This window comes from Micromesistius poutassou (assembly GCF_964030765.1).
Source record: "Micromesistius poutassou genome assembly, chromosome: 13".
In the NCBI taxonomy this organism is placed as follows: domain Eukaryota; kingdom Metazoa; phylum Chordata; class Actinopteri; order Gadiformes; family Gadidae; genus Micromesistius; species Micromesistius poutassou.
In genome coordinates this window covers 1,390,239-1,406,421 of record NC_140283.1, presented here as the reverse complement: position 1 = coordinate 1,406,421, position 16,183 = coordinate 1,390,239, and the positions used below count along the sequence as shown (strand labels likewise).

At 47.1% G+C, this 16,183-nt stretch overlaps 2 protein-coding genes and 3 non-coding genes across 5 annotated transcripts in view; all 5 read left to right on the top strand.

Annotated features, from left to right (window-relative positions):
- pik3c2a (phosphatidylinositol-4-phosphate 3-kinase, catalytic subunit type 2 alpha) overlaps positions 1 to 3,625 on the top strand; it is a 73,938-nt gene extending 70,313 nt beyond the window's left edge. The window contains exons 29-33 of the mRNA XM_084476890.1: positions 73 to 190; positions 996 to 1,077; positions 1,403 to 1,509; positions 1,605 to 1,730; positions 1,988 to 3,625. Of these exons, the coding sequence (XP_084333016.1) occupies positions 73 to 190; positions 996 to 1,077; positions 1,403 to 1,509; positions 1,605 to 1,730; positions 1,988 to 2,170 (616 nt within the window). The 3' untranslated portion in view covers positions 2,171 to 3,625. The remainder of the gene's footprint in view (positions 1 to 72; positions 191 to 995; positions 1,078 to 1,402; positions 1,510 to 1,604; positions 1,731 to 1,987) is intronic.
- Positions 3,626 to 7,146: 3,521 nt separating this feature from the next.
- On the top strand, positions 7,147 to 10,133 carry rps13 (ribosomal protein S13). The gene is made up of 6 exons (XM_084477715.1): positions 7,147 to 7,199; positions 7,675 to 7,723; positions 7,807 to 7,885; positions 8,930 to 9,099; positions 9,613 to 9,713; positions 10,067 to 10,133. Exons 1-6 carry the CDS (start codon positions 7,177 to 7,179, stop codon positions 10,098 to 10,100), a joined length of 456 nt encoding a protein of 151 aa, XP_084333841.1. The 5' UTR covers positions 7,147 to 7,176; the 3' UTR covers positions 10,101 to 10,133.
- LOC311357950 (small nucleolar RNA SNORA19) lies at positions 8,414 to 8,540 on the top strand. Its single transcript, XR_014637948.1, has one exon. It is a non-coding gene; the product is annotated as a small nucleolar RNA SNORA19 (small nucleolar RNA).
- On the top strand, positions 9,339 to 9,465 carry LOC311357949 (small nucleolar RNA SNORA19). The gene has a single exon (XR_014637947.1). It is a non-coding gene; the product is annotated as a small nucleolar RNA SNORA19 (small nucleolar RNA).
- Positions 9,762 to 9,889, top strand: LOC311357951 (small nucleolar RNA SNORA19). The gene has a single exon (XR_014637949.1). It is a non-coding gene; the product is annotated as a small nucleolar RNA SNORA19 (small nucleolar RNA).
- Positions 10,134 to 16,183: the final 6,050 nt, after the last annotated feature.

The window sequence follows — 16,183 nt, the reverse complement described above, 5'->3', positions numbered from 1 at the left end:
TCTCTCTCTCTGTAACCCCGGTGCTGTCTCTCTCTCTGTGGGCTAACCCCGGTGCTGTCTCTCTCTCTGTAGCTTCCCCAACAAAATGGTTCTGGGCCGCACGCACATCAAGGAGGTGGCGTCCAGGAGGAAACTGGAGCTCAACAACTACATCCACAACCTGCTGAGGAGCTCCACAGAGGTCACCCAGGTGAGGTCAGGGGTCACCCAGGTGAGGTCAGGGGTCACCCAGGTGAGGTCAGGGGTCACCCAGGTGAGGTCAGGGGTCAGGGTCCTCCCATGTTATAGATGTGGTAAGAGTCGTTAGCTGTTAGCTAGCTTTGAGATAAGGGGTTAGCAGTGAGCATTAACTTAAACTAAGAAAGTATTTATTTATTTATTTTAAATGTATGAGCAGTTTTACACAAACTCATCATGAGACCCCAACACACACCAGTGGTCTACAGAGGAGCAATATGTACACCCTTCTTACTACACCCTTTTTACTACACCCTTCCTACTACACCCTTCTAACTACACCCTTCTCACTACACCCTTCTCACTACACCCTTCTCACTACACCCTTCTCACTACACCCTTCTCACTACACCCTTCTCACTACACCCTTCTTACTACACCCTTCTCACTACACCCTTCTCACTACACCCTTCTCACTACACCCTTCTCACTACACCCTTCTCACTACACCCTTCCTACTACACCCTTCTTACTACACCCTTCTCACTACACCCTTCTCACTACACCCTTCTCACTACACCCTTCCTACTACACCCTTCTTACTGCACCCTTCCTACACCTTCTCACTCGACATGGGTAGTTCTGAAAAAGTGAGGCAGTGGGCGGGGCCCAAGGGGTGAGGCAGTGGGCGGGGCCCAAGGGGTGAGGCAGTGGGCGGGCCCTGGAGAACCTCTGTGGCGTCTGATTGGCTCTCCCTCTTGCAAACAGCCCAGATCCCACAAATAGTTTTTATATGGTCCCTTGACGTCTCTCGACAGTGTGACCTCATCTACACCTTCTACCACCCGGTCGCCCGTGACGACAAGACAGAAGGTGGGGAGGCCACGCCCAAAGCTCCAGGTATGTCTTACCTGGTGGAATCATGTGGGGGCGTTAATGTAGCTTATCATTCATATCAGAACACATCATGATGTTAGTTACGGGGGCTTAAGCCAGGCCCTGCTGTTACAGCGCTGTGATGAAGCAGGCTACTTTTATCTGACAAAGGTTATATTCAAATGATATAGTTGATTACTTTAGTTGATTCATTTGCACAATGAAAGAAAACAATAAAAGTACATATAAAAAAGAATGAAGAATTGAAAGGAGGCTGCAGATGTCAGCCAGCTGGTGAGGCTGTAGAGCAGCGGTGGACGGGAGGCTCTGACGTGGTCTGTCCCCCCAGACCCCCCCCTCAGCCCCACGGGCGGCCGCGTGGAAGGAGAGGTGAAGGTCTCGGTGTCCTACAGGAACAGCAACCTCTTCATCATGGTCATGCACATCAGAGACCTGGTACGTGCACCCGCCTTTAACTCCTGTGGTGTAGGAAGATGAGCAGCAGCGACCGGCCCATACTCCTCCTACCACCAATGATGTTGTGTCTCCAGGTGTCTGAGGACGGGACAGATCCCAACCCCTATGTGAAGACCTACCTGCTGCCTGACCCTCACAAGACCTCCAAACGCAAGACCAAGATAACCAGGAAAACCAGGAACCCAACCTTTAATGAGATGGTACACCACACTCAACAGTTTGATGCATGTGCATGGTATAAGTCTGGGACCTTCATGCTGTTGGTTCTTCTCTCCAGTTCTTCATGCTGTTGGTTCTTCTCTCCAGTTCTTCATGCTGTTGGTTCTTCTCTCCAGTTCCTTCATGTTGTTGGTTCTTCTCTCCAGTTCCTTCATGTTCTTGGTTCTTCTCTCCAGTTCCTTCATGTTGTTGGTTCTTCTCTCCAGTTCCTTCATGTTCTTGGTTCTTCTCTCCCCAGCTGGTGTACAGTGGCTACAGTAAGGAGACCCTGGGCCTGCGGGAGCTCCAGCTCAGTGTCCTGAGCGCCGAGTCGCTGCGGGAGAACTTCTTCCTGGGCGGCATCACGCTCCGACTCAAAGACTTTGACCTCAGCAAGGAGACGGTCAAGTGGCACAAGCTCACCGCTGTCCCCTACTTCTAGACCCCCTCTCACCGCTGTCCCCTACTTCTAGACCCCCTCTCACCGCTGTCCCCTACTTCTAGACCCCCTCTCACCGCTGTCCCCTCCTTCTAGACCCCCTCTCACCGCTGTCCCCTCCTTCTAGACCCCCTCTCACCGCTGTCCCCTCCTTCTAGACCCCCTCTCACCGCTGTCCCCTCCTTCTAGACCCCCTCTCACCGCTGTCCCCTCCTTCTAGACCCCCTCTCACCGCTGTCCCCTCCTTCTAGACCCCCTCTCACCGCTGTCCCCTCCTTCTAGAACCCTCCTTCCAGACCCCCTCTCACCGCTGTCCCCTCCTTCTAGAACCCTCCTTCCAGACCCCCTCTCCCGACCCCTCTCTCTCTCACGGGTCACTCCCTGGGGATGGCGTGCACGCTTCTGTCTTCATAAATCAAAGCTCCTACAGACGGTCCCCTCAGGGGGACAGACGGGCCCTCGGGGGGACAGACGGGCCCTCAGAGGGGGACAGACGGGCCCTCGGGGGGGGGGGGGGAGAGCTCCCAACCATCACTCCTTAGTTTCACTCCATCTTTTATGACGCCTCCCTTCCCCCCCTTTTATCAGACTAATAGAAAATGTTTGTGACAAACAATCTCCCCGTGTTGCTCTAAACCCTAACAGACTGTAATGTGGACCAAACTGCCTCCTTCAGAAGACTCTGTGGATTGAGACTTTATTTTCCAGACCTTTATAATTGAGGATCCTTTTATCTCCATAGACAAAAAGTGACCGGCATCCGGGTTTTGTAGCAGTGACGTCTCTGAACATTTGTCCCACAAGACGAGACTGTGTGGCCTTATTAATGCCTGGAATGTGCCAAATTGATAATTAAGGCTGGAAAATGAGTACCTGTGCCTACAAAATAAATGTTTTAACACTCAGAAATCCACTTGACTAAATAGTCCAGTGGAATACCTTAGTGAAGCCTTCAGTGTTTCTCCATGAAGGCTTCAGAGCGAGGACCTGCAATATGAACGGCGCCGGGATGAGGGCCTCCCAGGACCCCTGATGGGCCGGAGGGTTCACCACTGATTAGTAACAGCTGAATAATATTTAGTTGACTGGTGAATTATCAGTGTTGGGCAACTCAGTTCAACTCTTAGAAATCTTTTAAACAAAAGGGAACAACTGCAATGGAGGTTGGTCGCTGTCTTCCTCTGCTGCAGCTAACGATAACTATGAAGATGTTTAATAAATAAAGTTAATTATCTGGAGGGAAAACCTTTTCTTATAAATAGAATATCTAAAAAGACAGTTATGATTTAAGACACTTTGCTCACAGTATGAATAATGGTGATATACTATTAGAGACTGTTTAAAGCAGTGTCTTAACATGGCCAGTTATTTATTCTTCATTGGTGATCTTTAACCTTATTGGATGATTGTGTACTATAATTCATCTACCCTAAAGAAAATTAAATGTTTTTGGAACAAGATGTGTGTGGCTTCATTTTATTATTTGTGTATTTTGAGTTGATCTTAAAGGCCACCTGTCTGTCTGCAGCCTACCTGTCTCTGCAGCCTACCTGTCTGTCTGCAGCCCACCTGTCTGTCTGCAGCCCACCTGTCTGTCTGCAGCCTACCTGTCTGTCTGCAGCCTACGTGTCTCTGCAGGCTACCTGTCTGTCTGCAGGCTACCTGTCTGTCTGCAGCCTACCTGTCTGTATTGTTGAGCAGGATGCCTCTGCCTTTCCTGCTCAATAACATCTGTTTATAAATCTGTAATTTTCTTTGGATAAATTATCAATTATTTAGTGAGATGTTAATCATAGCACCTGATGAGATGATATGTGATATATGATGATATATGTTGAATAATTAAAGTCAATCAATAGGGCTGTTTTAGTATACAGATCAAGTTTAGTTGTAAAGCCCTTAATTACATTATCAAAGGACTTTGATCTTTATGAATCCCCCTTACCCTAGCCCCCAAATGGCAAGAAACCCGCAGAGTGGGGGACCCCTCCTTCCAGGGATGGGTAGCAAACATTTAGAAGAGAAACAAAGAGAATGGAACATAGTGGTGGTTGGCTGGTGAGGAGGCTGGTAGCGTCTCAGTCCCAGCAACACTTAAACAGACCAGGGTCAGACGTGACCAGGGTCAGACGTGACCAGGGTCAGACGGTGACCAGGGGTAGACGTGACCAGGGTCAGACGTGACCAGGGTCAGACGTGACCAGGGTCAGACGTGACCAGGGTCAGACGTGACCAGGGTCAGACGGTGACCAGGGTCAGACGTGACCAGGGTCAGACGTGACCAGGGTTAGATGGTGACCAGGGTTAGACGTGACCAGGGGTAGACGTGACCAGGGTCAGACGTGACCAGGTTTAGATGGTGACCAGGTTAGAAGGTGACCAGGGTTAGACGGTGACCAGGTTAGAAGGTGACCAGGGTTAGACGGTGACCAGGTTAGATGGTGACCAGGTTAGAAGGTGACCAGGTTTAGATGGTGACCAGGTTAGAAGGTGACCAGGGTTAGACGGTGACCAGGTTAGATGGTGACCAGGTTAGAAGGTGACCAGGGTTAGACGGTGACCAGGGTCAGACGGTGACCAGGGTCAGACGGTGACCAGGGTTAGACGGTGACCAGGGTCAGACGTGACCAGGGTTAGATGGTGACCAGGGTTAGACGGTGACCAGGGTCAGACGTGACCAGGGTTAGACGGTGACCAGGTTAGACGGTGACCAGGGTCAGACGGTGACCAGGGTCAGACGTGACCAGGGTCAGACGGTGACCAGGGTCAGACGGTGACCAGGGTCAGACGGTGACCAGGGTTAGACGGTGACCAGGGTCAGACGGTGACCAGGTTAGAAGGTGACCAGGGTTAGACGGTGACCAGGTTAGAAGGTGACCAGGTTAGATGGTGACCAGGTTAGATGGTGACCAGGTTAGAAGGTGACCAGGGTCAGACGGTGACCAGGTTAGAAGGTGACCAGGTTAGATGGTGACCAGGTTAGATGGTGACCAGGTTAGATGGTGACCAGGGTCAGACGGTGACCAGGGTCAGATGGTGACCAGGTTAGATGGTGACCAGGTTAGATGGTGACCAGGGTTAGACGGTGACCAGGGTTAGACGGTGACCAGGTTAGAAGGTGACCAGGTTAGATGGTGACCAGGTTAGATGGTGACCAGGTTAGAAGGTGACCAGGGTTAGACGGTGACCAGGTTAGAAGGTGACCAGGTTAGATGGTGACCAGGTTAGATGGTGACCAGGTTAGATGGTGACCAGGGTCAGACGTGACCAGGGTCAGACGGTGACCAGGTTAGAAGGTGACCAGGGTTAGACGGTGACCAGGTTAGATGGTGACCAGGTTAGAAGGTGACCAGGTTTAGATGGTGACCAGGTTAGAAGGTGACCAGGGTTAGACGGTGACCAGGTTAGATGGTGACCAGGTTAGAAGGTGACCAGGGTTAGACGGTGACCAGGGTCAGACGGTGACCAGGGTCAGACGGTGACCAGGGTTAGACGGTGACCAGGGTCAGACGTGACCAGGGTTAGATGGTGACCAGGGTTAGACGGTGACCAGGGTTAGATGGTGACCAGGGTTAGATGGTGACCAGGGTTAGACGGTGACCAGGGTCAGACGTGACCAGGGTTAGACGGTGACCAGGTTAGACGGTGACCAGGGTCAGACGGTGACCAGGGTCAGACGTGACCAGGGTCAGACGGTGACCAGGGTCAGACGGTGACCAGGGTCAGACGGTGACCAGGGTCAGACGGTGACCAGGGTTAGACGGTGACCAGGGTCAGACGGTGACCAGGTTAGAAGGTGACCAGGGTTAGACGGTGACCAGGTTAGAAGGTGACCAGGTTAGATGGTGACCAGGTTAGATGGTGACCAGGTTAGATGGTGACCAGGGTCAGACGGTGACCAGGGTCAGATGGTGACCAGGTTAGATGGTGACCAGGTTAGATGGTGACCAGGGTTAGACGGTGACCAGGGTTAGACGGTGACCAGGTTAGAAGGTGACCAGGTTAGATGGTGACCAGGTTAGATGGTGACCAGGTTAGAAGGTGACCAGGGTTAGACGGTGACCAGGTTAGAAGGTGACCAGGTTAGATGGTGACCAGGTTAGATGGTGACCAGGTTAGATGGTGACCAGGGTCAGACGTGACCAGGGTCAGACGGTGACCAGGGTTAGAAGGTGACCAGGTTAGAAGGTGACCAGGGTTAGACGGTGACCAGGTTAGAAGGTGACCAGGTTTAGATGGTGACCAGGTTAGATGGTGACCAGGGTTAGACGGTAGCAGACCTCTCATCTCGTACTGCAGTCTCACAGGTTTACTGTAATGAAAACTATACATCTGTTCAGGATTTATAGATTAGTTTAATTGTCTTTCTAATAAAATATGGTTATTGAGTAAATGACGTCATGTAAATGTCATTATTACACAGCAATTATAAATTATAAAACCCCTAACCATAACACCTGTTTATAATAATTGATTGATTTAAACTAGGCTCACTTGAGGATACTCAAGCTGAAATAGAAACAAAACATCATTACTATCAAAGTAGGTTTGTAATATGGTGTTAAGACAAGGCCTTTTGCTACATAATGGAAATATATACCGACGGTCAAATAATTACAAAAAGGCATAATAAAAGAGGGAACGAGTCTAGTTTGAGTCCCAGCAAAAGGTTGTGGGTTAGAAACACTCATCTATCCGAAGGCCTTCCTTGTAAATTATACTATAATTATTGCCGATATTTAAAGTTGATATTGATAACTTGATAAGTCCAACACAGAGACTCATATGTTGGATTAAAAAAAATCTGAAATAATGATCGGTACCAATATGGTGTTTTTGTGTTATGTTTAGTTATATATATATATGTATATAATATAATATATTTTAAAATATATTTTCTAAACCGGAAAGCTGATAACTCGTGGAGTGTGTTGTCTACGTCACTTCCTGCGCAAACGCAAAATAGCTCTTTCCGCCGCTCGAGCTGCCTCTCTTCCTCCAGCGCCATCATGGGTCGCATGCACGCTCCCGGGTAGGCGCTCCTTTTCACCAATCTGTCTCCTTTTAAATCGTTTTGACGGGTTCAGATGTTCACATGTTGTACGGTAACACTCCAGAGTCCTTCGGGGAATCAAACGAAGAGCATGAATTCGTTTTTGAGCCAGAAATTGTGTTTTCTAATTGTGGTCGGTCCGCTTCTGCCTTCGCTAGCTGCTGGTGGCTAGCTGCAGCTAACGCTAACACATGCTAAGGCTAACGCATGCTGAGGCTGGAACATGTGGAGGCGCTCTGGGTTCAATGAGTAGTGGTACTGTTCGATGTCGTCTACGCTCACGGACACTGCGGGTTGGTGGGGTTGGTGTTGGTTATGTTCCAGTTCTGAGTGTGACTCTGGAGAACGTAACGTGTTCACTGACAGCGGCCTCCGAAACCCGGTCTGAACCCGGTGGTCCTAGAGGACTGAGCCCGGTGGTGATAGAGGACTAACCCGTGTGTTCCCTCCTCAGAAAGGGCCTGTCCCAGTCTGCTCTGCCGTACAGGCGCAGTGTCCCCACAGTGAGTATCGACCTCTTCTCCTCCACCCGTAGAACCAGGTCCTGTTTATTCACCGTCTAAACTAAACTTTCAATGCGTTCCAGTGGCTGAAGCTAACATCTGATGATGTCAAGGAGCAGATCTTCAAGCTGGCCAAAAAGGGTCTGACTCCATCTCAGATCGGTGAGTAGAGCTTCACTGTAGGCTGTCAAACACAGGGCCTCCTGCTGGGCCAGTTATTAACATGGCCTCTATCAGGACATGTTCATAAGTTATGGTTCAGTCATATTGAAAGCTACTTGCATTAATGGAATAATACTTTCATATCCAGCATCAAGACTCGTATCTTTGTGGTGTCATGGTGCTGCAGGTCTGGTTCCTCCCGTTCTGAGGACCACAGCCCCATGATGGCAATAAAGAAATAACCTGCAATGTTGAACCGGCAAAACTTTATAGATCTCTCGTGTCAACAAAATACCCCTGCTATTAAAATTCACAAACTTGTACTACAACTGTACATGTATACTTGGCCTGTATGCACATATCCATATTAACCACAGGTTAAAATGGTGAACTGCATTGAAGACGGCTACATAACCAATAGCAAGGACCTAATTGGCAAATTCACAACCGGTGTCAAAGATTAAGGGAGATGATGCATCCTTCTATGCTCAGACCTACGTCAGTATTGAGATCTCAGAATAAGAGTTGATGCACAATTCACTGTCCCTCTTACCTTCCATGAGAGAGGAGATATGTCATTTGTGCTAGAGGAACTGGAGGTAAATTAGCGGAGTGGCTTCACGGTGCCTCCTCCGCCAGTCCCCTTCGTACACAATGTGGAGCCCGACTTCATATTTGGACGCTTTGCCATATTCTACCCACTAAAAACCATCGGTTTGCATTTAAATCTCCTATTTTGTCTTGGCTCAGTGTAAAATGACCAAAGTACGGTGCTCTAACCAGTTTCTGTGCATTAGTTTTATTTCCTCAGCACAGTATTGTTCACTGTCCTGCTCAAGGGGCAGTTAGCTGAAATTGGACACACACACAATATTGTGATGCAGCAATTGGCTTGACTGTCATGTGGGCCTGTTGTCACCAAGTCCCATAAAGAAACCGCTGTCTGCAGCTGGTGTTGAAGGGCTCTGGAATCTTCCCCGTGAACTGGTTCCTATGGAGAGGACGGGTTCCTATGGAGAGGACTGACTGTTGTCTCTCCCTCAGGTGTGATTCTGAGGGATTCCCATGGTGTGGCCCAGGTGCGTTTCGTCACTGGAAACAAGATCTTGAGGATCCTGAAGTCCAAGGGCCTGGCCCCTGACCTCCCCGAGGACCTCTACCACCTCATCAAGAAGGCCGTGGCCGTCAGGAAGCATCTGGAGAGGAACAGAAAGGTACACCATGTGATCCAGCTCAATGCACCAGCTCTAGGCTCCAAACTACACATGAACATATCTAGGCAATGCGTATGCATCTAATGTGCATCCACACGCGTTTAGTAACCCCAACACAATGAGTTCTCATTGGTCTAGACTTGGATTTCATAGTTCTTATTTGACCTGTGGAGGTAAATTAGAGTGGCTGCCAACATTTGTTTTTGGAGTGCAGAACTATGATCTTAGAAGATGAGTTGATGCACAATTCACTGTCCCTCTTACCTTCCATGAGAGAGGAGATATGTCATTTGTGCTAGAGGAACTGGAGGTAAATTAGCGGAGTGGCTTCACGGTGCCTCCTCCGCCAGTCCCCTTCGTACACAACGTGGAGCCCGACTTCATATTTGGACACTTTGCCATATTCTAATATTCTACCCACTAAAAACCATCGGTTTGCATTTAAATCTCCTTTTTTGTCGTGGCTCCGTGATCAGTTCCTCTAATGTTAACCGTATGAGTTCTGTCTTCCAGGACAGGGATGCCAAGTTCCGTCTGATTCTGGTGGAAAGCAGGATCCACAGGCTGGCCCGCTACTACAAGACCAAGAGAGTACTGGCTCCCAACTGGAAGTAGTACGTATACTTAACTACGTATGCTTGCTAGTACACGTAAGACAGCTGGTGCACAATTCATTGTCTCCTCTTAACGTCATTAAGAGACGGGATATTTCTGTTGTGCGAGAAACACTGGAGGTAAATTAGCAGAGTGGCTGCCATGTGCCGCCTCTGCCAGTCCCCTTCGTACATCCATGATATCTGATCACTATTTATCCTCTGAGGGCCATTCAGGAAATGTTGACAGGGTTAAATGTAGTTGCTATAAAAGCGTAAGTATTGCATGGTAACTATAAGTGTCAACTGGCAGCACCTTTGTTCAACATGTGTAGATTATTATTTTTTAATTGCCCATTTTTTTCTTTCAACAGCGAGTCCTCTACAGCTTCTGCTCTGGTGGCATAAATTTTTTTTGGATCAATAAAAAAATACATTGTATATTCTGTCTTGTCATTCTTTTGACTGTTGGGCACTGTTTCATAGCATGTTGTGGTTTAAGATGAGCCAATTAGGGCGATATGGCTTTCTATTTAATTTAAACAGACTTTTAATGTACGTTAGTAATTACATTTTCCAAGGGGCTGTTTTTAAAGCTACAGAAATAATAATACAAACAAACTAATTGACGGAACTCTAGCGCTGGTTGGGGGGGGGGGGCGCTGATGTCCACACGAATCCTAACAGGAAAACGCGTAGGGCCGTTTAATCGTCTCCACCTTGGGACCTGGTTTGAGAAAAGTCTGGATCCGTCTGGACGGCCGGCCCGAACGCACGAGGCTTCTGCGTTTCACAAAACTAGTTTCCGTGTGAACGGGGCCATGAACCTGTAACCGATGCAGGCTGGACCAAACCGTAGACTATGTGCTTTAGGAAGGAGGGGGTGTGTTATCCCCATGGACACGTCCGACGTCGTGTTTCCTTGTATCGGGAAAGGGAACGCATCACACGACGTAGCGTTACGTAAGGGGGTCCGGGAAGCGAACCCTCAGTCGGACCATAAATGGTTCGCTGCTTCGACCTCCACACAGACAAACTCCATCCCGGGGTTACACCAAAAAGTGACCCCAGGGGGCGGGTCTTTTCTTGATCTCAACGTTAATTCTAAACCGCATTTTACACAGTAGCCTATAATAGGAAATGCCCAAAGGTAAATCACCGTCATTAAACACAGACAGTAGCTTATTATGGGGAACGAAGCAAGGTGGTGCACCCTACTAAACGCCCTATCCATTTTGTGTATATATATATATATAGTGTGGGTCTGTGAAATGCTAATCAAATGTATTAAGCACGTTCAATAACAAGGTGAGAGGGTAGGGTAGATCTTTTTATAATGCACACCGTTTTGTCGACTTCAAACTCGTGCTGCGTGAATGTTGCAGAAAATGTGCAACGGCGCCCCCTGCGGTCACACTGGGGTGGGCCGCAGAATTCGGTGTAACACCGGCTCTGAATCGGTCTGTACTGTACACACCATGGACCTCCTGTCGCGTTTAACAGCCTGTAGCAGCTTGTTTAGCAGTTTGTAGATAGTTTCTGGCCAGATGTTTATTGATGTTAAGTTATTAAAGCCTGCCCCTTCACCAGCACTTAACCCTTAAACATGACTAATGTTAAGTTATTATGGCTCGTACACTGCACTTAACCCTTAAACATGACATGTTAACTTAAGAACATGACATGTAAACTTATTAAGCCTTTACTACATTTGACCGAGGGAACCGGGAGCCTCGGAGGCGGGACTTATTCTTCAGAGGTCTATGCCTCCTTTCCTTAACCTTTGTGGAAAACGTCATCGGGTCAAGGAGAAATGAAAAGCTGCTTCATTTCGAACATAGGAAAAGACAGCACTGTTTAAAGTGATTTCGACTCTACTTTTCCTAATCGACGTCATTGCGCGACGGCGGGTCTTGCTGACCTCTAGCGGCTCTAGCGTGGAATTACAATTCTCCGAAGATTGACTACAAGCGCTCTTTGATCCATGCGTTCTTGTCGTATTGATCAATCAGGTTATCGCCAACAGTGAGAATCACTTAGGTCGGATTTGGCCAAAGGGAATATTTGAAGCCACTTGAATCCCAATTAATGTGTGAAAAAAAGGGTACATTTATGTTGATGTTAAAATTAACTGCCCCCATTATCTTTCTTAAATGTGAAGTCAGCATTTTATTTTCTTATGGCGTATATTGCGTGCTTACTAACCACCAATAAATGAATTAATTTTGATTCAAATAATGTTTCCCTATCCATTATTATCAATTGTATTATTATTTTCTTCTCTTCTTCTGCTTTACCGCGTCTCTCATGCGTCTTCGCGTAGAGTCGGTAAACTCCGTCGGTGGCCTGTTTATTTAAATATTGCCGCCGTAAAGGATTATGGGATACCAATATCTCCTTTCCTTTGGTAAAGTTTGGTCAGGAGTAACCTATGCTAAAGGAGGCTTAAAGGATGCATCGAGGGTCCTTTCCTAAGCATTTTTAGAACCCTAACCACCTTTCCTCCAAGTACTTCCCGGTCATCTCCTTAGGAAAGGACATTTCCTATGCAAAAAAGACTATTGGTAGAGGCCCACGGACTTAATTGATCTCCGGTGCTAATTAACTTGAGTGAGTGTGTGAGGCCACATGGGCTCAGATAGGTAAAATGGGATTGGGACAGCACTTCACGAGAGAACCTGTTACCTTGGCAACGTTTAATAACAAAGATGTTGCTGACACCTGCCGGAGTTCTGTCTGTTCTGCTACCCATCAGTGTACTACCTAGTGGTTCTGCGCATGCGCATGACGACGCTATTGAGTATTGGTGTAAAATACACATACTGTACCCCTGAAATCTCCAATAAAGACGTTATAATACTGTATCAAAATATGCTCCCCATATTCTTACAGTGTACATGGAGTGAGTAGTCGTGTAAAATAACACTTTCTGTAGTGGGAGCATCGTTTGATAGAGGCAGTTGGTCAACAGATTAAATACGCTACCAAACACATAAGGTAGCACTTTTTGATAGGGTAGCATGATTCGATAGACTCTGATACCGTATTATAACGTCTTTATTGGAGAGTTAAGGGGTACAGTATGTATAGTTTACACCAGCGGTTCTCAAACTATGGTACGCGTACCACTGGTGGTACGTGATGCGCTATTAAGTGGTACGCAAAAGAGTTTCAAAATCATTCATTACTACATACATACATACATACATACATACATAATACATACATACAACAACAACAACATAATATCAAAATACTAGGACGAATGGAAATATGTTAACCAAGAGATCATTAAAAATGGAGTTTAAAATAAGTTTTGCCTTTCCTGTAATATTTTTGTTTCAATATCAGCTGACCACATCACATCAGTGCGAGAAAGTCTTGTCTTCACTTTCCATCATAAAAACAAAATACAGAAGCAGGATTGATGCTGAGCCACACCTGAGACTGAAGCTGACCTTAATGTATCCAGACATCGCAGGACTGTGTTTGCAGAGGCAGGCGCGCCCGTCTCATGAGGCTTATGGAAGTTCAGTTATCAGCGGGCTGGCCAACTTTCAATATTATTTGTATTTAGCCTTACATTTTCAAACAGGTTGTTGGTACACAGTTGTTATTCTTAATGTTCTCACTTGTTGTGTGCGTGTGTGTCTCTGTGTCTAGTGCTATCACTTCTAGTGCTACCACATTGTACAGCTGACCACAGTTGACAAATAATATATTTTTTAAGACTAAATGTGCCTTCGGCGTGAACAGTGTGTAGCAGAATAGGGCCGCAGGCCTATGCTACTGTAGTTTGTTAAATTTTATAACATTGTTCCTAATGATGGTACTTGGTGAAAAAAATATTTTCTGAGGTGGTACGCGGTATAAAAAGTTTGAGAACCACTGGTTTACACCAATACTACACCGCGGATCAATAGTGTCGTCATGCGCATGCGCAGAACCACTAGGTAGCAAAATCTGACAAGGGAGCAGAAATTGGCAGAACACCGGTTTGGGGATTTTCATTTTGACTTTGTTGCTTTCCACACGGCCAAGCAGGGCCGGCCCAAGCCTTTTAGCCAGCACATAGTCAGTACACCTACAACATGAAAACACACCTCAGCAACACAAGCACACAGTCAGTACACCTACAACATGAAAACACACCTCAGCAACACAAGCACACAGTCAGTACACCTACAACATGAAAACACACCTCAGCAACACAAGCACACAGTCAGTACACCTACAACATGAAAACACACCTCAGCAACACAAGCACACAGTCAGTACACCTACAACATGAAAACACACCTCAGCAACACAAGCACACAGTCAGTACACCTACAACATGAAAACACACCTCAGCAACATAAGCACATAGTCAGTACACCTACAACATGAAAACACAACATAAGCACACAGTCAGTACACCTACAACATGAAAACACACAACCTGCAACAGGGGAGGGGGAGGGGGGGGGGGGGGGGTGACCCAGTGCAGGCAAGCAGCCATCCGGTCCTGCAGCCGCTGTAAGCGCTGGACACAGACCGTCTTGTCAGACTGGGGGTACAAAGCGACGAAGGCGTGGGACGGGGGTAGTGGGGGGGTGATTGCATATCTGTATCTATGTAAGAGTTTGTGTATGTGTAGGCCTGGAGAGTCGCTTCGCCTGGCATCACAACCATGGTGTCTCAGTCGCAGGATGTCATAGCGATAACACCATACTTGCCAACATTGGGTTGTGAAAAATAGGGAGATTTTTTTCATCTGTGTATCGGCCCAAGGAACAAGGTTCCTTCACCAGGTGTGTGTATAAATTGTTGTCATTTCTTGCCTTTTATTTTAAACCTGATGAAGGAACCTTCTTCTGAAAATGTTTCTTTCTTTGATATTCAATAAATGATTCTGTTTACCATTGAGGACAATGAAAATGAGCAGTTCTAATTGTTGAATTGAGTACCAGAAGGCTAAATAATAAGGCTGTTACACTGCAATGCATTTAGTACACAGTATTTATTGCACATCAAATTAAAAATATATACATCCTTCCCTCGTCAAAATCCCAAAAGTACTAACTGACAACTTTATAAAACTAACACCAATCCGATTGCTTATTGGTAGACTCCACTCTTAAATGAGTGCACAGAAAAACAACATTGTACACAATGTGGAAAAGTGGACACTGAACTGTGTGCGTCTGAGTGAGTGTGTGAACGTCCGGGAAGACAGAAACCGCAGCGAGCGACTTCTTCTTCTCCGTCTTATTATTTTCCGGCAGTATCAACGCTACTTGGCGTATCACTGCCTCCAGCGAGTGACTGAGTCATGTCACCGGCTTGTGCACAGGCAGGCCAGGGTTGCCAGATACTGCGAATCCCGCACAATCTTACTTGTTTCCGTCACTGTAAAATCGGGAGATTAACGGGAGAAATTACTGACCGGAAGCGTCGCGGGAGATAGGGTTAAAAATCGGGAGCCTCCCGCGTGAATCGGGAGAGTTGGCGAGTATGTAACACAGCAAGTTTCCATGGAGACAACCTTGATCAGGTCCCAGACAGAGTCAACAATCAGCAGGTGTCTGTGGAGTGGGTGAAGGAACGCAGAGAGAGCGTCTCACTGCAGCGCTCTACCGGGGGAGTTGTTGTTCCAGCAGTGGCCTTGGCCGAGGCCAGTGCTGGTTGGAGGGGCCGAAAGAAGATTAAGACATATCACATTCTGTATTTGATCTGGGGCCCCATTGAGAGGGTCATCCACCCCTGTATTAATATTGTTGTGTATTTTTAATCTCAGAGGGTACTGAAATCACAAATCTATTCTAAACTCTCATATTTGAAGTGAAACACTAAGTGTAATTTACTGAACTTTCTTTTTTTTGGGGGGGGGGGCCCTGGTGGCCAGGGGGCCCCAAGCAGCCGCTTAGTTTGCTTATGCCTCGGGCCGGCCCTGTAGCCAAGGCACAGGAGACGGCTGCCTCATTGAACATATTTTTTAATATTTACAACTTTCTTATTTATTAATCATTTCTTTGTTGTTGTTTACCTTCCTAATTTCCGGATTTCCCTATGGTCTCTGTGGTAAACGTGACAACACTTTGACCTGTGGGTAATTCCCTAAGTCTGCCCTGATGCAGACTCATGGACAGGACTCGCTAAGTGTGGACTCAAACCCTCACGCCCTTTGGAATTCGACATTGGGACGGCCCTAAGGCCTTACTAATTTCGCGAGAACGTGCAGCAAAGTCTGTGAGTCCGGACTTTGCCCCTTTATTTGCCCTTTCATTTTCCCAATGAGCCAATCAGTTGATCACCCCCTGCCCTGCCACACCTGTGACCACACCCCTTTCCTTTGTTCAGACACACTGAAACCTGAATGAATTTTGTTATGTGATCATGTAAGGCTTGATTACACGATTACGATTTATTATTTAACTGATATGTGGCACAGATTGTTGAACTTTTTGTTTGCCTTCTGGAAACCAAACATACACACACACACACACACA

Coding starts and splice junctions, on each gene's coding strand:
- rps13 (XM_084477715.1), top strand. CDS start 7,177: ATGGGTCGCATGCACGCTCCCGG. Junction 7,886..8,929: donor TCTGACTCCATCTCAGATCG/GTGAGTAGAGCT, acceptor TCTCTCCCTCAG/GTGTGATTCTGAGGGATTCC. Junction 9,100..9,612: donor ATCTGGAGAGGAACAGAAAG/GTACACCATGTG, acceptor TCTGTCTTCCAG/GACAGGGATGCCAAGTTCCG.